Raw genomic sequence first — 19,563 nt, 5'->3', positions numbered from 1 at the left:
TGGTGAGGTGTGGAAGAAACCGCGGGCAGCACGGTTCGCCGTCACTGGGGTGCTGCTCTGCCAGCCCAGCACCTTCATAGCCAGCACCGTGCTGGGTCGTTGGCCGATACACGAAGTCACGTGTCTGTCACTGTGCCCGTGTCACAAGCGCGTGCGACATGCGTGCCTGCCCTCGCAGTGGGCGTGGACAGAAAGTGCCTTAGCAGGGGACTTGCGCTGGGGGGACAGAGGGTGGTGGCTGGAAGCCCCTGATAGTTTCCATGGGATGATCCAGCAATCCCAGTCTTGAGGAGAGGGACGGAAGGACCGTGTTGCGTGCAGGTTTGTGGCATGCCCTCCTGTGCCCTGGCTGCTGACGGTTGCTGCCCCGTTATTCTTGATGGTTGCCTTGGGTCTCCTGAATGGGGATATTCCTCTGGTGGCTTCTTTCTTCATGTTGGGGTGCTAACACTGTGTATTGTGTGTTTTCCTGGGGTGCCATGGCTGCAGGCAAATCTGAAGAAGTTCATGGAGTACGTGCAGATGCTAAATGTGGAGAAGGTCTGCAGACTGCTGGAGAAGGGACTGGACCCCAACTTTCATGATCCGGATACTGGAGGTGAGACCAGCTTCTCCAGAGAGGGGAGGATGACAGAGCAGGGTTGGGGGAGAAGGTGTCCAGTGGGGATTTGGGGGAGTGGTTGTTTTTTGAGGGGGTGTAGCAAACGATGTATTGTCTGAAATGTGAGGTTTGGAACAGAGGGATCTAAGCTGAATGTCTCAGTAGTGTGTCTTCTTGTGACACTTGGGTCTTGGGAGCATGAAGTTACAGAAGACTCGTGGGAGAAGATGGTGTGTGTGTGGGGAAGATACAGAGTCTGGGAATACAGCATAAAACGAAAGAGCTGTGGGGCCGTGCATCTTTCAGTGGGATTCTAGGGAGGATGAGGCTGTCTCTGGGACTGGCAAGTTGGGCGAATGTGAATTGCTGCCTGAGGATCTTCATGAAGTGTTTTGAGCGTCAAGAAAATAAAATCTTAGCCTCTGGTTTCCTCGATATTTTTTTTTTCTTTTTCTTTTCCTTTTCTTTTTTTGTTTTCCCCTACCTATGTAAGCAAAATTCACCCCAGAGAAGTCTTGGCAGTGGAGCGCTGGCTGTGGGTTGGCTGCAGGCTGCTGGCTGTGAGAAGTGGGAATCAGACTCCAGCATGTTTTCCTAACTGAGGGGGCAGTGGGAGAGAACCTCTCCCCATTTCCCCTGCTGTGAAGTCTCGTAGTCTTGTTCTGAGAGAGGAGTTACTGCTTCTGTTGTTCCTGTTTTAAAGTAATGCAGCTTATTAGTATTTATGACGGAGTTGGACTTCTGTGTGTGAACCATGGGCACATTTCCAACCCATGAGAAGACTCCAATCCGATGATTAATTTTCAGTATTTCTGGTTCAGTTGGATGTTATTCAGGTTGTTTCTGACACATTGGCTAGCTCTGTACTCGGAGATTTAGCGTGCCCAGACTGTTTTTCAGCACCAAGATCAGGAGGCAGTGTGGTGTCGTTCACACGAGTAACCTCTCTTTTCCTCTCTGACAACGCAGCTGCGTCTGAACTCTGCCAGCTCCTGAACTGGGAAGGTGAAAGCTGGTACAGCCAAAGTCTGGCAAGAGCCATCTGAACGGTGCACGGGAGTGTTCATACTGTTTAATTTGCTGGTGTAGCCACTCTGTCTGAACCTGCCCGTGTCCCAGTGTGCATCTGCTTGTATGAAAATAACTGATAACGTGCAAGTGCGGTCACTGTCTGCCCTGGAGCAGGTGCGAACAGCTCACATCCATGGGGTTTTCATTTTTGCCCGAGACCTTACAAGCATTTTGAGGGGTCTGTTCCTTATAAAGTCCTCCACTCTTCTAAAGCTGATTCAGCTTTCCAGAGTACATTATATTGCAATGTGCTGCTTGAAAAGATGCTGTGAGAGTTTTGGATCTGCTACGGTTTGAACCCAGATGTTATTTCCCAGAAGGGTAGAGACTTGTAGGAGCAGGCTCTTGAGTACTGAAAAGACTGTGTTAAATATAGAGGGGGAAGAAGGACAGACACCTGACCCAAATAGTCCTTTGGATCGCTTCAGAACTGAGGGTGAAACCAGAGTGGATGCCATGAGATGCGAAAATAGACTGTTGGAGCAGAGGGAGTCTTGGACACCTCACTTTTGGAGTCCTAATTCAGGTGCAAAACCACTTAATTACTGCTTGCTTTACAATCTATTGCGGGAACATGAAAGAATGACATAAAGCTGCTGTTCAGTGTTCATGGGTTCAAGTTCATGGGTTCAGTGTTCAAGACCTGGAGCTATTGTCCCACCTGACCTGACCTCCTGTATCTTGCAGGATGCTCTTCACCCTCTGTGTGTGTGTTCACTAAGCAGAGCTTAAACATGTTTTCCAGAAAGTCGTCAGTCTTGATTCAGGGAACAGAAGATCCATGCCTTTCCTTCCTTATTTGGTTAATCACCCTCACTGTTTAAAATTCGTATCTCATTTAAATTTGTGTGCTTCAGTTTCCAGCTGTCATTATACTTTATCTTCTAGAGTAAAGAGCACTTTAGTACCTGGTATGTCTTCACATGAAGGTATTTGTATGTGGTAATCAAGTCAACATTCAGTCTTCCTTTCCTTAATTAAAGAGAGGCCAGACTCCTCCAGTCTTTCATCTGAAAGTATTTTCTCCAATTTTCCTGTCATTTTCGTGGCTCGTATGTTGCTACTCCATTTTTAAGAGGTTTCTAAGAAGGCGAGTACGGCACAGCCTGCCTGCCTGCGCTGCGCATTGCAGGCAGGGGCAGCTCTTCCCGCAGGTCCCCACTCTCCGGCCTCCTGGGGCTGCGTTTGGGAGGACGGGGGGTGACGACACGTCTTTGGGACGGGACCCCATGTTACATCCTGCTAGACAGAGGGGCTGGGGGTGGTTCCCTTCCCATTCCTCCTCCTGCCTTGTGTCCCACCCCCGCCTTAACCTGGAGTTGCTTGGCCCATGTCAGCTGAACGCAGTGGAACCCCATGGCAGTTCCTTGCTGGGGGGCTTTGCTTTGGGGAGGTTGTTTTCCTTCCCGTTGGCTTCCCGCGCAGCCTGGGCTGGATGATGGGCGGTGGGAGCGCGCTGCTCCCCCCGGGCCGCTGACCGTAGCCGTGCAGCTGGGGAGGTCCGGCTTGGCCCCCCCAGCAGGAGCCTTTCGCAGAGCCGTGACCGCAGGCTGCGGCTGCTGCAGCTGCCCAGGGCAGCGCATCTCCTCCCCGACGTGTCTCCTCCCCAAAGCGTCCTGTGGCATTTCCATGTCTGCTGTTCCTGGGCCGGGGCTGGCCCAGCCCTGATTGCTCCTCGCACTCTTCCAAGCCTTGCGGCATCTACAAACCCAGTCAGAGATTTGCATTTGCTTTGGGACAGTTGACGAGGATCTAGGAAAGGGTCGAGTCCAACACTCTGAAGAGCCTCTTCAGCACCGTGTGGTTGGCCGCGTTCCCCAGTGACTGCTCTGACTGCTGCTCTTCGGCTGGAGCTTTGTTCCTTTGGAGCATGCCTGACTGACATTTTACACACTCATTTTTAATGTCATATAGGACCCAGCCGAGCGTGAGTCTTGCATCAGTACAGCTATCTGCATCAGTCAGACTTGTAATTTATCAAGGGAAGGAATTACATTTGAGTAGGAAAACCTATTTACTGTAAAGCTTGGTTGGGCAATGTTAATAATACAGGTATTCTTTAATGCTGTGTCAATTAAATTCCCGATCAGTTTTCCCAGCGTTTTCCCAAGGTCAGTGTTATTTTTCTGACTTGTACCTTCATGGATCGTTTTACTTGCCCCTTTCTGAACATTGGCCTGACACTGCTGTTCTGCTGGTTTTGAATGTCCGAATATTTCAAATTGTGTTAAAGTTTAACTTTTTTTTGGACCAGGAAGATCTTCAGGGAGAAGATGAGGAGGATGATACACAACATTCACTAAATGTAAACAATTTATCCAGTCTAAGGTAGCTCATGCCAAAACTCCTTGTTTGGTAATGGAAAAGAAAACAAGCTATTTCCACAGCAGCAAAGTAAAAACTAAAGGACTGGCCACTTTGCTGTGTGTATTTATTAGTGATTATACACTGTCTGCCTAGTGACTGACTGGCTTGCACAGGGACAGGGAAGTCACCACACTATTACGAAATTTAAACAGCAGCAGCAAAACCTCTCTCTGATAGTCCTTTGCCAGGCCAAATGGGGGTTCCTTTACTCCTATGTCCTTTGTTCTTGTTATTATTCTTTATTTTCTGATTTTCAGTTCAGATTGACCACTATCTGTTTTGTCATGTCCTGTTGTAACTGCCACCGTCATGTCACTGCTGACCTGGCAGGGGCACGTGGCAGTGGTTCTCCTCTTTGATACAAGGAGTTGTGCTTCTGGGACGCACAGGAATTGTTCTTGAGGACCTCCTGGTCGCCTTTTGCTTTTCTACTTGAAAACTCCCGCACTTCCTATAATTGTTCACCTGATCTAATTTCCCTTGGTTGATTCCCTTAGGAAGCGTCAAATATTCACCTGGCTAGTTGGGACTTTCCTCTTTCCAGGTCATCCCTCACTGACCAGATAGCAGTCAAGTATTCAGCAGATTTGCATTCATTACACTGAGATCCAAAGTAGCATTCCCTTATGTTGCAGTGAGACAGTATCTATAGAAAAGTGATCAGTTTTCTCCTTTTTAGAGAATTAGAGATGTTTTATTGCTTGTTGGGTGGGACACCCAGCATTTTCCTTCAGGCTGAAGTTGCTCTGATAGTGCAAATGTTAATTTATACAACTTGGAGATAAAGACTTCGAAGTTAATGCTTTTTTTTTTTTTTTTAGTTAGTGGTCTGTGACAAAATCTAGTGAAGGATCTTTTAACACTACTTCAGATGCTAATCCACATGCATTCAAAGTCCTGTTCTGAACAATCAGTGGCCGTATGATAGATGATGGTATTTTAATGTAAACTCTTTCTCTGCTCCTCCCGGCCCACTCGGTACTCGCTCGTTCTTGGAACAAGCAGCATCCTTAATATTCTAAAACGGTGTAATTGTCTGTAGATTTCCGTACGGACAGTTTTATCACAGTTCTTATTACCAGTGAAAGCAGTACACATCCTTTTTCTTGTTAGCCAGCCTCCCAGCAGTTTGCAATGAGCTAAGAGGGAAAAAAAAAAAAAATTTCTCACAGTCTTTGTCAAAGGGGTTTAATTACTTCTGGCGGGGTGCATTTGTGCTGCGCCTCCCTCTTTGGAATCATTTTGCTTGTGTTCTTACTTTAACGGCTTCCTAATTGCTCTACCTGTTTCTCAGCCAAGATCATTTCTCACTTCTTGGTGAAGTGCGGTTCCCTGAGAACCCTCTGGAATGGGCTGGTGTTCCCCAAAGCCAACATTCTCGGTCACTTGTAGGGCTCCTCTGGATGCACAGCCGAGACGTGGAACTTGGAGGCATTGGGGGTGGCTGTGCTGCCTTTCTGATGAGGCGGAGCTCAGGCGATGAAGGCACACAGCAGCTCCCATCAAGGAAAGGTTCCTGGAGTTTATCATGGACTTCTGGTTCCAGCCTGCCTCCCTGCTGTTCCTCAGCAAGGAGATAAATTAGTTATCTCAAGTGCCTAATTATGCAATTAACCCCAGTTTTGGGGAAAAAAAAGTGGCTCATTTTTACTGAAAAATGTTGGGCGGGGCTCCTGTGAAGAGCTGAGCTGGCACGCCCGGATGGAGGGCCCTCCAAGTGACAAACAGTGGAAGGAGGCTGGGGAGCAACCCCTTCAACCAGCACAGTCGCGGCTGGAAGAGGATGTTTTAACAAGCCTTCAGAGTGTTCCCGTGTAAAAGTGCACTGATGTGATTTATGGCATGAATTTTAAAAGCTGCACAAAGCTGTGTAGACAGTTATTTTAATATGAATATCTTAAAGTTGGTTTGGAATAGGCTTAACAAACAGCTCTTTTATCAAAATAAATATCTTTGGGCTATTTTTCTGTAGTTTAGCCTTTTTTCTTTTCTTTTTTTCTTTTTTAAAGAAACATCTGTACTGTGGCAGCACATACGGATGGAGCCTTAGGTTAGAGTTCTGTGTGCAAACCCATGAGGAAAACCAAGATTAGAAAGGACACTTGCCTCTCTGCCTCCTGATAAAGGTCTTAGTATTATCAGTAACGCCTGTTTTGTGATGCTGATCATTACAAGACGGCAGCAGCGGTGCGCTCTGTTGGAAACCCCACAGCCGCACACGGTGTGCAAGTGTTTGTGTGGCTGGCTCCTTTAGCTGGAGCCTCTCCCTGTTCCCTCTCAATGCTTTTTTGGCGTTGTTAACAGCGCAATGCATGTTTATCCGAACTGTAGGGTAGTGGGCAGAGAGAAAGCGAATTATTTTTCTCCGGTTGTTTGTTTTTCACTACGAGTTTTCATACTGCCCTTTATGGGAGTATGTCAAGCAGTATGATTGACGTGTGTCAGTTTTGATCCTTTTTTGTACCATCTTGTCCTGGGAGAAAATGAACATACGTATGTTTATAACGCTTTATTTTGGTGAATGGCAAATTAGAATGTAGTTCTTCTGTGTCCTTCCTGCTCTCTTTATGTTAGGTAAGCCGGGGTGATGGGCGGAGGAATATTTTGTCTTGTAGTTTTATATTCAATGGGCTTAACCAAGTCTCAGTCTGCAACACAGGAGGTCTGCAAAAATGAGCGTATGCAGTCCCTGAGGTTAGTCAAAGAAGGAGGCTGTTGGCTTCCCCCGCCTGGGAAAGACACCGAGACTTGACAGACATAGGAAACCTGGGAATGGAGGGAGTTGCTGAGGATGAAGCCAGCAAAGTCTTGTTGTAGGACACCATCTCCTTGCCCAGTCCCTGTGGAAGCAGAGAAAGGGTGTAGAGAGAAAGGAGAGCAATAATTTAATACTCGATGTCCTCTTACAGAATGGGGAAGAGCCTTGGTGATTTGGACTTGGATTATGCCAAGGCTGAGCTAGTTCAAGACCTGGCTTCTGTGCCTACAGTTGTGGAAAGAACCTGCCTGGGTTTGTAGGAGCTGCCTCTTTCATTATGTTGAGCTTACTTGCGGGCTGTGGGGAAGCCTTCCTGTTGAGGTGCAGAAGCCTCTGATATGGTTTTTGCATCCAAACCCATCTGTGACTCTACTGGTGCCTGGGAATTACCGCCGGGGCCCCACATTCCCTCCAGCTGGCCAGGGAAGGCGGCAGATGTGGCCAAGCTTCCCGTGGCAAAGCCCCATGGGGTGGTGGTCTCTGAGATGAGGAATAATGCTATGAATGTGGTTTTTTCCTTCTCTGGGAAGTGGGGAGATGTTGTGGACCAGGCTGCTGAGCACTCCCTGCGTGCAGGGGCCAGCCCTGAGAGCCAGTGGGAGGCTAGACAGGTGCCATGCAATGAGGTAAGAATCACTGCTTGACATCCCTGCATCCTGGCCAGCCAGCTATCGTAGAAACCACCTTTTTCCCACCGAATTCAGCAGAGGCGTGCCAGGAGATGGTTTGGGACGAAGGTGCAGACCATGCTGCCTGGCAGGCAGAGGCGTAAGAGCTCATGAACCGGGGCGGTTTGGCAAAGCGCAGGGAGGCTGTTTGCCCCCAAAGCCTTTGGGGCAAGGAGGTTTTCTGCCTCTCTGAATGCCAGGTCAGATGATGCTGTGGCCAATGGTAAATACTGAACTAGCAGTGCCTTTGCCCCATCCCTTCAGCCCGTAGCAATATTTGAGCATAACAGCCAAAGCGTAGTCAGTTACCAGTAATAAATCCTCGTCTGGTGTGCCACTTTCTGAAGACACCTGTCACAGGCTTCCATAAATGTTCTCTATTCAGGAGCCATCCCTCATTGCACCACCTCCAGGAACCCCAAATCTTTTAGATCTTGTGGTTTTGTGTTTTGGCTTTGGCCTTCTTCAGCATCTTGGGGACTTATTGAACGTCCTCGTCCCGAGTCCTTCTGGAGCAGTGCTCCTCTCCGTCTTTGCCAGGAGATGCCCACCTGGCCCATCAACCAGGACTCTCAGGTGTGGGAATCTGGTAAAACCTGAAACTAAAAGAGGATACAACACAGGGAGGAAACACTCTCTTTCCAAAAGGTCTTCCAGTTTTCTTGCCTGCTGCTCTGTATCTCCTTTAAGGACCTGCACGGTACTGCGCATGGGGAGAGAAAAGGCCACTTTGCTGCCACGTCAAGCCTCCTCTCTCTCAGAGGCCTTGAAAACTTTAGTCTTTTCCTTGGGTGGGAATACTTCTGTACTGAATTTTTAACCCAGAGCTTTCAGATTTGTCAGCAAATTGATGGGACCGTGGGCAGATGTCCAACTAAGATTTCAAGAGAAAGAATAAATAAATGATGGTATTTCCAGTGCTTGGCATTCAGCAAAGATAGAAAAAGCTGCAGTGCACAAGTGCTATTCTTAACTTCTCAGCCATCCTTTGCAAAATCGCTGTAGTAAATCTACTCTCCTTTTAGGCAGAGCAGCATTGCTATTAGTGAGGCTCTTTTATCCGCTGTGTCTCCAGGGATGAGTCTACCAGGGCTATTGCAAATAGGCCCTGACACCAAACGCTCCTTTCTGTGTGGCCAGGGCTTCAGCAGCTTGGATAATTACAAACACCATTTATTCTCCTTCCTCGTACAAAAGCAGAGGGGGGGAACACAAGCCCTTGAGGTTTTAGAAATTCAGCCCTTCAGCAGGTAAATCTTTCTTCTTCATCCACTCCTGTGCAACACAAGCCTTCCCTTCATCCTCGTCCAAAGGCGGTTTATAACTGCGCTGCTGGTTTTTGAGGCAGCAAATGCAGTATTGGTGTCTCAAAGACTTTGCAGTATAGATCCCTAATAAAAGTGATTCATGTTCTTCCCAGTTTCTGTAACCTTTTCTTCTACCTCTCCTGACCTGGGGAAAAAAATATCCCTGCAGAAATTATTTGTGAGTCATTATCCATGGTCCTATTCAACACGGGGAGATTTAATAGCCTTATCTGCAGCCTGCTAGGTGTTCCAGAAAGCAGAAGTCTCCCCTTGCTCATAAACTATTGCTTTTAAAGGAAAGAAGTCATATAACCCTGCCCCAGGTTTAAATTCTAGCGGTTCAGAAGGGCGTATATCTGTGTTGTAGATGAGATGGATGATGCGCGTTTTACCCAGTTCATCTGGGCCAACAAAATACCTGTGCTTACTCTCGGCTTCTCTTTCCAACGTGTGCTGTTCTTCCTCTTCCCAGGACAGACAGCATCCACGCTCCAGGACTTGTCATCCAAGTTGTCCCTGTTGGGAGGGAAACTCTTCCCTTCTTCTGCCGTTAGCCCAGCCTGTTTGCATTTCTGTCGTCAGTGCCAGGTTTGCTGGGGACACGGGGGTTTGCAGCCTAGCCACGCCAGCATCCCCTCACGCCTTGTCTGTGTGGTGTGGTGTCGCACGCTGGGCCTGGGCCGAATCCTGTGGTGTGGTGTCACACGCTGGTCCTGGGCTGAATCCTCCTGACCAGAGCGGTTCCCTTGTGTGCAGGTGGTGGGTGTGGGGAGCTCCCCAGGGCGAGCTCGGCTTCCCTCCGTGGAGGAATGTTCTTCTGCAGCGTTAAATCCAGTTAATGGACTTCAAATAGCGCTGGCTGCACCGTGAAATACTCTGTGCTTCGTGGTGCCATCCTCGCAGCAGAGCCACAGGAAGATACGATGTTGTCCCAGCCTCTTCAGCACCAAGCCTGTTGTCTTCATTTAAGCTGCTTTCGGGAGTGGTTTTAAGCTGCAGTGAGGCAGCTGAAGCACAGCATGTGTTCCCCTTCCCCGACTCTGCTGGGGTGAGAGGGCAGAGAAGAGCCACGTCTTAAACCGCTGCAGCCTGACTTGCCATCGTTCACGTTTCAGTGCTGCAGGATCGCTGGGAAGATAGTCTAGGAAAGATTAACTATCTTTGAAAGAGATTAAAAGAAAAATCTCACAGTTGCTTCCTGTAGGTACATTTTGAGGGTGTAAAAAAAAAATGCTTGAGAAGGTACCATTATTCTAAAATTAGACCCAAGCCTGAGTGATAGTTTAGCATGTAGAAAAGAGAAAGGCAATCCTCAGTATTTACCATAGGGTGGCAACTGGGGAACAGCGGGAGAGTGAGAGGAAATAATTGCGTTCAAAGAAGCGCTCTTGACTGTGCAGCAATGCGGACTGCAGCCCCAATACAATGTGAGGACAAATAGCAGAAGGAGTAAGTAACTGGGGAGAAATATTTGCTGGGCATGGCAGCGCTGTCTCAACCTTCTGCTCACTGTTAGGACCCCCCCGAGGCATGGGGAGCTCGCTCCTCTCCTGCTTTGGCTGCGCCGTGCCCAGGCAGTCCGCTAGCTGTGGTGTCCTGCATTCAGGGTACACACGCACAATTACTTGATTAACAACCTGAGTAACTCGCACTCATACGTCCTGTTGCTTTCGATTTCAGTAGCTGGAAGTTACAGCTGGAAGTGCCGGTTCAGCCAGTAGTTAGATGGGGGAAACACTGGATGAAACTCCGGTGGCTTGTAGTTTGTAAAGTTACCGTCCTTCTCAGTTTAGAATCTGTTCGTGTAGCTGCCCTGAACCGTTTTTTTAAGCAAACTGGTGGCATCTCTTTGAATCAAATGTACACTAGGGATTAATGAAAAGTGGGATGTTTGCATTCAACTGGCATTGGAGATGAAATGTCATCATGTAACGTTTCCACCTACAGCTGAGAAACTACCACGAGGTTCTGCTCCTGGGTGGATTTGTCACAGGCAGGTGTTTTCTGTGGTTGTGTACTGTAGGCCTGTGCAGGAACACTGTGTGACAGTGACCCTCCTCTCCCATGAAAACTTGCATATCAAGCCTGTTGTCATCTCAACTTGAACAGAGATCCTCCCTTTTCCTAAATGATAAGTTCAGTCCTGGAGTAACAGATATTATTTTTTCTTTTTTTTTTTTTTTCTTTTTTGAAATTCTGGTATCAGAGGGGAGAGGTTGCTCCTGCTTGTGTTGGAGCACTCTCTGAGGTGTCTCGCCCTCCCTGGCCGCAGGGGGTGAGAACAGGAATTCCAGTTCTTGTGACACCCCTGAATGTGGGGAGCCTCCGCGGTTTGTTCCTTCTGCGAGGCTGTAGAGGAGCACCCGCGTGGTGCAACACGGTGGCTGTCCTCTCAGGTCGCCTCTTTGCTGCCGGCTTCTGGGAGGTGTGTGGATAACATCTGATCCAGAGCCGAGACCGCTGCGGTTGGCAGGAGCAGGGGGTCTTGGCCAGTTCTTGGTACGGGAGCTCAGATGTTTTGTTCCCCAGCGCAGCCTTGTTTGAGCTCGTTGCTTTCATAGAAGGGCACAGCCTGAGGATTGCCAGAATACCTTGTCTGCAATTAAAACGTTACGGATGCTTTTCGTCCCGAGCTTTTTGTAGCAGCACAAAGAGAAAACATAGTTACAAGACAAAAATGTAGAGCAAGCACTCCTTGAAGGAGCAGAAATAAGCTTCTACGAGCTCTCCTGGAACCGACCTGCGGGGTGCTGCAGCTGCCAGAGCAGAGCGCTCCCGGTGCGGTGCCCGGTCCTGTTCTGCTCTTGCCAGTCAGGCTGCTGGATCACAGTGGTGCCCTTTGCACAAGGGAACCCTCCGAGAAGCTGCTCCAATCCCCACCTCTGCTTCCCTTCAACCCACTGATTAAAGGAACAGTCTCACCAGCAGCTTTGTAGACCCGAACCGTGTCACTGCTCCTTCCCCAGGCTCCTGTCCCTCTCAGCACTGGTGGTGCTCCCAAGGACAGCTCTCAGCTGCTGCCCCGATTTGCTGTTGCAGATGTTGGCTGCAGAATTTAGTCTCACCCGCCAGGGACCGGGTGCACCGCAGCAGCCGCCATGCGCGGGTGGGTGCTGCTTTGCCGTGCAAGCTCTTCCCGCCGGAGCGGTTGGTGGGTGTCGGAGGAAGCACAGGCGTCAAACCCACGCTGTGGAGCTTGGCTGCCGGACAGCCCCCAGGTGGAGTCCAACTGGCAGCTCCTTCTTACCTCCAGTAACCAGTTTCTTACGCTGTGCAACCCATTGTCTTGCCAGTTCTTGTTTGCTGCAACACATCTCGTGCACTTATTAGTTAATCACTTTAAGCATATATTTAGGTACACACATTTCCAGAATTAATAGAGTGTAATCACTAAAATCCTAGATTAGGTAGTGATTAGATTAGGTTTAGTGAACAAATTGCTAGCTGCAGTTCATTCAGTGCATCTCGAATGTCCTCTTTGGGCTTTTCTCAGTCTTCAGGGTTCAAGATAACGTGATAGATTTTTTCAGTTGAATTTGGCATATTAATAACTGAGACTAAAGGAAGATTTGAAGCCTTGTTTTCTGTGTCTTGTCTCTTGGAAAAGTTTGTCTCATTTAAACTGGGCTGTTGAAAAAAGACTGGTGATTTAACTGCATGTGGAAATGGCAGTAGATGCCTGATGAGGATAGTTGTGTTCATACACATAACCTGAAGTTTGTAGCAGACTGAGCTTTATCATGCTGCAAGGACCAAATATGTGCTCTCAAAATAATTAAAAATAACCATAAGTAAGGAAGAGATGTTTTAGAAATTATGATGAAAGAGCAGCAACTGTAAATCAGCGATAACAACAGACATTAAAGCAATGGTATTTGGCACAGAAGATAAGTGATGGCGTTTAGAAGACCATAACTTCACTAGACTCTGCTCTCTAGCTTCCCTCTGCCTTTGGCTGGAGGTGGCCCTAGCTAAAGAGCTGGGGTGTGAGAGTGGGGAGCGGCACAGCAGGTGGTTTTGGTGGTGGTGGTGAGGAGGAGGAGGAAGGCTCTCCTGCCCCAGGAGCTCACCCACGGTCACCTGCTCTTCATCTCCCTTGGTGTGTGGTGGGTGTATGAATGAGGACCCCTGTCCCCATCCTGTCTCGGTGGCAGAGCACGCTGTGCTTCCACCGCAGCCGCCTGGCTCTTCTGAAGTGCGGAAACCACCGTGATGTCTCCCGAGGTCTTCCGAGGACCTCCCCCGGCACCACCTCAGCAGCGCATCCGTCTGTTAGCGGTGACAAGCGTGGCGTCTCCACTATTTCTGGTGCTGCGCCTGGCACTGCTCCTGCCGGGGGCTGCACCTGGTGTGGGAAGGGTGTGGACTGTCCCAGTAACCCTCCACCAAACCCTTACCTTCGCAGCTATTGCCGAGCTAAGGAAATACTTCCATTGCTTTCACTCAGGTGACGTTCTGGCCGTGTGGCCACTGTTACATTCCCGTGTAATACGTACGTTGGTACAATGGCAATTGCCTTCGGGCGTAAAACGGATCCCTGGTTTCCTAGCTGTGAAGCACGGCGCCTGTCCTCTGCTGGAGTTTGCCATTGGGCAATGAATCCACAAAGCCATTTTATTCATTGTACCATTGACTTTGCCATATATAACCGCATCATGTGTGCGTGAAATTTCTTAGAGCTTACTTTCTATTTTCATCCAGATTGTTGTTAAAAATGATTGACAGTTTTGAGCCGAGGACAGGTCCTTAGAAGAGACATTCTCATTTACTGGTGATTCCTCTTATTGGTGAACCCATTTTTAATCCTCTTGACCACAGTCTTCAATAATCTTTTTTTTATTTTGGTGTCTTGTGGCACAAAATCCAGAGAGTTTTAGCAAAGCCACAGAAGCTTGTCTGACCTCTACCTAGCTTGTTTAAGAATTTGCCTAATAGCAATGCTCTAAAATTAATATCCGCATTCTTTTTTATTTGTATCTCAAACCATTTTATTATTCTCATTTAAATAGTTATTTCTACTAAATCGAGAAATTTTAATTTATGTGCAAATTAGATGCCTTTCTAAAAGGTACCCAACTGTATTTCTAGCTGATGGCGTCTTATTTAGCTGGTGTCCACACTGCTCTGTTTGTGGTCTGGGGGATTTGGATGGAAAGACCTGGGGATTTGTTTGAGAAAGAAGGCGTACTTTTTTTTTCTAATATTGCACTCTGAAGAAAACGAATCCGTTTAATTACAATCAAAATATTCAGAAAAACATTCTGTCTCTTAAGGAGATGTTGGTCACTTTGTATCAAAGGACGTTTTTGTCCCTTCTCTGCGCTACCAAATCAGCCCGTGGATAGGCGAGCGTGGTCCTTCTGCAGCTCAGGTCTCCCAACGCCACCAGGGTAGGACAGAAACCCCCACCCTGTGTCAGTACCGTGGCCCCTGCCCAAGGAGAGGCCCTCCGTGCCCGTCCGTGCACGGGCTGCAGTGGGCACCGGGGGCAGGTGCGGGCCGGCAAGCCGTGCCCCTGGTTTGCAGCCCTGTCAGGTAGAGTTGGGCCGACAGCCGGACGCTGAAATGCGGTCCTTGCGGGCAGGTGGGGCAGATCCCGTCGGACGAGGCTTTGCCTGGCCGGCACAGAGGTGCCTTTGTGCATCTCGGAGCTGCACACGCTGACAGAGCACCAGGTGGGCGTTGGGGCTCCTACTCTGGCCCGCAAGGCGAAAGCAGAGGGTGGCTGGGGGCTGGCAGGGCTGCACTCTGTGATGGAGGGCTGTTGAAGTTCTCCTGTCGCCTGCTAACAGCAGATCCCCGAGTGGGGCAAGTCCTACGCGCTGGGCAGTCCTGGGGGTTGGGACTGATCCTGGTCGGTGCTGGGACTGAACGAGGTGAGTTTGTGCAGGCTCTGCTGTGCGACGAGCCAGGCTCCTTGGAGGCGAGGGGGCGGGCACGTGGAGGCAGGGGCCTTTGGCGTTTGGAGCTTGCTGCTGGTGACGTGAGGCGGTGAGGACCAGCTGTGGGACAGCCATGGGTGGAGGAGCTCGGGACAGCTCTGGGGATGCTGGGGGTAGTGCTGGGGTGCATAGCTGTGCCTCTCCCCCCAAAACCACAGCCCTGTCTCCGTGCCTTGCTGCAGGCAGGAACCAAACGAGGATACCGATTTTCACCCCCTTCTTCCCCCTTTATATAAATGGTGTGCCCAGACCTTACTCTGCTTTCTGGCAGCGTAAGAGCCAGCAATGGCATTTCTGACATTCTGCCAGCGCTTTCCTCCCTGCTGTCCTCTGCAGGGCTCTTGTCCTCCCCCAAAAGAAGCCGATGGGCAGCCTCTAACCTGCTCAGGCCGTGCACGCACGGTGCTTGGGAAAACTACCGGTGTCTGGGTGGGGCTGGGAGCAGACGTGGAGTTTGGTGCAGCAGCCTCGAGGGGAGCGGGGAGAGGGGAGCACCCTGCATTGCTGGAACCCAGGCAGGAGACGTGCCCGAGCAAGAGGTTGGTGGTGCTGCAGTGCCCGTCGAGGGGGTGGGTGCCCCCACGGTTCTCACCCGTCTCTCTCCTGGGGCTCTGCAGAGTGTCCCCTGACCGCGGCTGCTCAGCTGGAGCTCAGCGCCGAGATGATCAAGGCACTGCGCAACGGGGGAGCGCACCTGGATTTCCGGACGCGGGAGGGAATGACCGCTCTGCACAAGGCCGTCCGGTGCCGCAACCACGCGGCGCTGCTGGTGAGTTGGGGGGAGCTGCCACGGGGGGCTCTCCCTCCCCTCTGCCCTGCGCCCCAGCCTCGGCTCCTCATTCTGGCCCGTCCAGGCTGCCGGCAGGGCGGTGCCCTCCCTGGGCCAGCACGTCTCTCGTGTTGCTGCCGTTACAAAAGCGTGGCACTGATGACGTGAGCCGTGGGGGGAAGGTGGGGTGAGCCCTGCCTGCTGACATGGCTGGAGCATCCCCGGACCCTCTGCGGGGCAGAATTTCCTACTGCGAGGCTGCCTGAAGCCGCAGAGCAAGGCAGGTACTTCTCTTGCAGACGCTGCTGGACCTGGGTGCCTCCCCAGACTACAAGGACAGCCGGGGGCTGACACCTCTGTACCACAGTGCCATGGTGGGGGGGGATCCCTACTGCTGCGAGCTCCTGCTGCACGACTATGCCCGGCTCGGCTGCGTGGACGAGAATGGCTGGCAGGAGATCCATCAGGTGGGACGGACGGATGGTGGGATGGGATCCGGCTGGGATGACCACCGTCCTGCTGCCGATGGAGGGGGTTGTCACGCCCCCTTGGGTGCCGCAGGCAGTGGAGGCGCTGCTCGGCGGGGTGGCTGGCACAGGGGGCCAGGCTCCTGTGGGGAGGACTCGAACGTGGCATTTCAGCTCTGGCTCCCGTCCCAGGCCAATGCTCAGGCTGTTTTCTTCTGGCCTCAGTCAGCAGTGTCTGGAATCCTCGCCAGATTATGACTGGCTCATGGGATAGTGCTTTGGGATCTCGGTCCAATGCCTGAGGCATCCTGGTTCCAAACCACAGTTGTAGCCATCCCTGCTCTCCACACTGACGAGTGGATTTGGTACAGGGAAGACATGGGCTAGGGGTTAAGGGACCTGAGCCGGCTTTGTGCTTCAAGACCGAGAGCTCTGGGAGAAGGGAAGATGCACTGGCTCTGCTTAGAGTCCCCTTGTTCTGGGCCATTGGGGGGGCAGGTTGTCTGTGGGCCCACAGCCTCCCGCAGCACCCAGCTGTCAGCCCCCTGTGAGGTGGATGAGTACCAGCACAGCTGAGGATGGGAATGCAGAAAGGAGAGATGTGTGTTTGTGGTCTCGATTTACTGAGTGCGACTGTCCTCCTTCCTGTCTCCATCCTGCATTGCCTTGGCAGATCTTTGGGCCCTGCTGAGCACAGGGTGGACCAAACGTGGAGGAAAATACCACACCGGTTAACTAGAGATGTGGGGCCGTTGTCCTCCTCTTTGCCTGCTTGTGCTTCAGGGCTTTTTTATACTGAGATAGCAAACAGGCTGGAGGAGGTCCTGGCACCAGTGTGATGCTGATCCAAAATTTGCTTTGATCTAGAGGTAATTTGTCCGATAAGTATTCGGGTGTGTATTGCTGTAAGGAGCAGCAATGTGTCTGTGTGCGTGTTAAGGGACTGTCCAGGTTACAGGTCCAGCCTGATTCAACTTCTCTAGCATGGATGAAACCAGCGGATAATGTTACTGGATTTATCATCTTCCTGATTTTCTTTTTCTGTTTCTTTTTTATGTTTTGCATTTTGAGCAGGCATGTCGCTATGGCCACGTTCAGCACCTGGAGCATCTTCTCTTCTATGGAGCTGATATGACTGCACAGAATGCCTCAGGAAACACCGCTCTTCATATTTGTGCTCTCTATAACCAGGTACGTCTGTGTGGTTTGGGGCATGAGAACAAGGAAGGGTGGATGAGGCACCAGCCCACCTGAGATAGAGAGAGCATGACATTGGGCTGGAGCACCTTCTCATTGCTCTTACTGTTCCCAGACCCTGAAAGGTTCTTCTGAATTGTGTCCATGCTCTGTCCTGGGATAAGGCTGCTTCTGTTTGTAGCACCAGCCTGATTTTGGATTTCCTAAGAGGCAGGTGGCCAGAGAAGAGTCCATGGCTTAATCTGTTCCCATTCTCAAGAAGGTTTTGCTGATTTACTGCCTAACATGTCCTGTAACTTTTCCACTGGTTCCTGTTCCTACTTCACAGCAAGCCCTGTTACTGGTTGGGAGGGAGCAGTTTGCCTGGGTGGAGAGTGCTAATTTAGCCCAGATGCTCACATTTAATTTGAGGTGGGCACCTGCCCCAGGCACAGCTGGTTGTGTGTGTCCTGTGGCTTTCACCCTGCACTGGGGAAGGCGTGGGGACTGGGGTCCTGCCCTTCTCACAAATGGCCCCAAATTCTTACTCCTAATCTCTGAACTGTGATGATGACTGCCTGGGCACCATTTCTGTTTTATTTCCTGTGTGGTCACTAACCTCAGTTCAGGAGAAATTAAGGGTGGTGGAAGAGCCCTCTCTGATCTTACTCACCCACTGTTCTCTGTCTGAGATGTGGAGGTCAGTATCTAAGGCTTTCTCCTGTAGGCTTTGTTCCTTCCTAGGGACCTTTATGCACTGTATTATGTGGGTTTTGATTGTAGAGGGAATTTTCAGTTTCTGAGGTGTCCATGCTTTAAAATCTGAACACCCTTGTGTTTTGCCACAGACAGTGGTATGTGGAGGCTGATTTGTGGCTTGTTAGGTGGTAGGTGCCTTCTGCACATTGAGGACTCTTGTACCCCGGTGCTGGCCCACTGGGGCGGGTGGGCAGAACAGCGTTAAAGTGTATAGGGGCTCATAAACACGTTGAATTAACGTAATTCAGATGCACAGAGCATTCAAAACAAAAGCAATAAAAGGCTTTAGGAAATAGCAAAACCTGGGAACGTGTGGTGGCCCCTGTGCCCGTAGCTGTGCTCTCGGGCTGACGTTTGGGCATGGCTGTGGTGCCGGTGCCCCAGAGCCTCACAGAGGCAGGTGGACTTGGTCAGCCTGGAGTTGGGGGTGACCACCCCCATTCGCAGGGGCTGAGCACCCTTCCTTGCTCTTCCAAAGGAGGCTTCCTGAGCACAGTGAGACCATGTGGTTTGCTGCTTCATCGTCACCAGTCTGCAGCGCTAACCGGGCTCTTTCCCTTTCCCCCCGCTTGCTTTCGCAGGAGAGCTGTGCTCGGGTTCTGCTGTTCCGCGGTGCGAGCAAAGAGATCCGCAACTACAACAGCCAGACGGCGTTCCAGGTGAGGCAGTGAGCGCCGGGCCCCGTTCCTCCTGCAGAGCCCCTCATGGCCCCGATGATGGCGGCCTCTGCAACGTGTCATGGGCATGCGTGGGGTAAAGCTCACTGGAACAAACCAGGGATTCAGGGTGTCTGTTCTGGCACTGGCTTAACTGCTGGAGCAGGAGGGAGGAGAGAGAACACGTGGTACACATGGAAGGGGCTGTGAAGGTGGTATCTTATGGTGGGAGACTGAAAGAGCTTGGCTTGTCTGGGCACATGTAATGGAGATGGAAAAGAGAAGTTGTTGCTGCCTGTAGAAATGTCGCAGTGAATGTTAGAGAAGGAGCAGGATCCTTAGAAATAAAGGGCAGCGTTGCCACAGAAATGAGTGCACCTAAACTTGCTGTTAATAAACTTAAACTGGAAGTTAGAAGACCTCTAGGCTCAAGAGGAGTGAAACTCTGGAATGGGTTTCAGGTAAATACACTGGGGAACACAGGTGGAAAAGGGAAACTCGGTCATTTTGCACTGTGACTCCTTCTGTAAGTCTGCGAGTCGTGGGAGGTTACTGCCTGCAGGCTGTGGTTTGTGATGCAGGAGGGCTCTTCTCATCCAAGGTCTGCTTTGCCCTTCTTTTTTAATGTTTTTGAACTCAGAATAGCCATTTTGTCTGTGCTCTTACTGGAGCACAGTCATCTGCCTGAGGACCTTTCAGAAATGTGACTCGGTGTGCAGCTAACGCTAATCTTCAGGTGTCCCTTGAGAGCATCCAGTGTCTGTCAGCGTCTCACTGCTGTGCCAGCTCGGGCGGCTGCAGGTGAGCTTGTGAATTTTTAGCCCTTGAGAAATGCTTTTTCTTGCTTCTCCTTCAATGCTGTTTGTAGTGGTGTTAGGCCAGAGCCTCAGGTGTGACCACGATGACATCGTACAGTCCCTGTGAACACTGTGCGTGGCCCCTGTGAGAGAGGAGCCTCGTGTCTTGGTTTGAAAGACAGGTGTCTGTGGAGGAAGGCAGGAGCCTCCCTTGAAATGGAAAGT

General features: G+C 50.5%; 1 protein-coding gene across 2 annotated transcripts in view; it reads left to right on the top strand.

Annotated features, from left to right (window-relative positions):
• Positions 1–19,563, top strand: part of SHANK3 (SH3 and multiple ankyrin repeat domains 3) — a 342,763-nt gene that overhangs the window by 53,203 nt on the left and 269,997 nt on the right. For both annotated transcript variants that reach the window (XM_086475378.1, XM_086475373.1), the window contains exons 4-8: positions 490–598; positions 15,332–15,483; positions 15,783–15,950; positions 17,025–17,141; positions 18,467–18,544. In XM_086475378.1, coding sequence (XP_086331504.1) covers positions 490–598; positions 15,332–15,483; positions 15,783–15,950; positions 17,025–17,141; positions 18,467–18,544 — 624 coding nt within the window. The remainder of the gene's footprint in view (positions 1–489; positions 599–15,331; positions 15,484–15,782; positions 15,951–17,024; positions 17,142–18,466; positions 18,545–19,563) is intronic.

The sequence above is a fragment of the Leptosomus discolor genome, chromosome 1 (assembly GCF_034619465.1).
Source record: "Leptosomus discolor isolate bLepDis1 chromosome 1, bLepDis1.hap2, whole genome shotgun sequence".
Classification (NCBI taxonomy): Eukaryota; Metazoa; Chordata; class Aves; order Leptosomiformes; family Leptosomidae; genus Leptosomus; species Leptosomus discolor.
The sequence above is the reverse complement of the archived record's forward strand: the minus strand, read 5'-3'. Positions and strand labels throughout refer to the sequence as shown.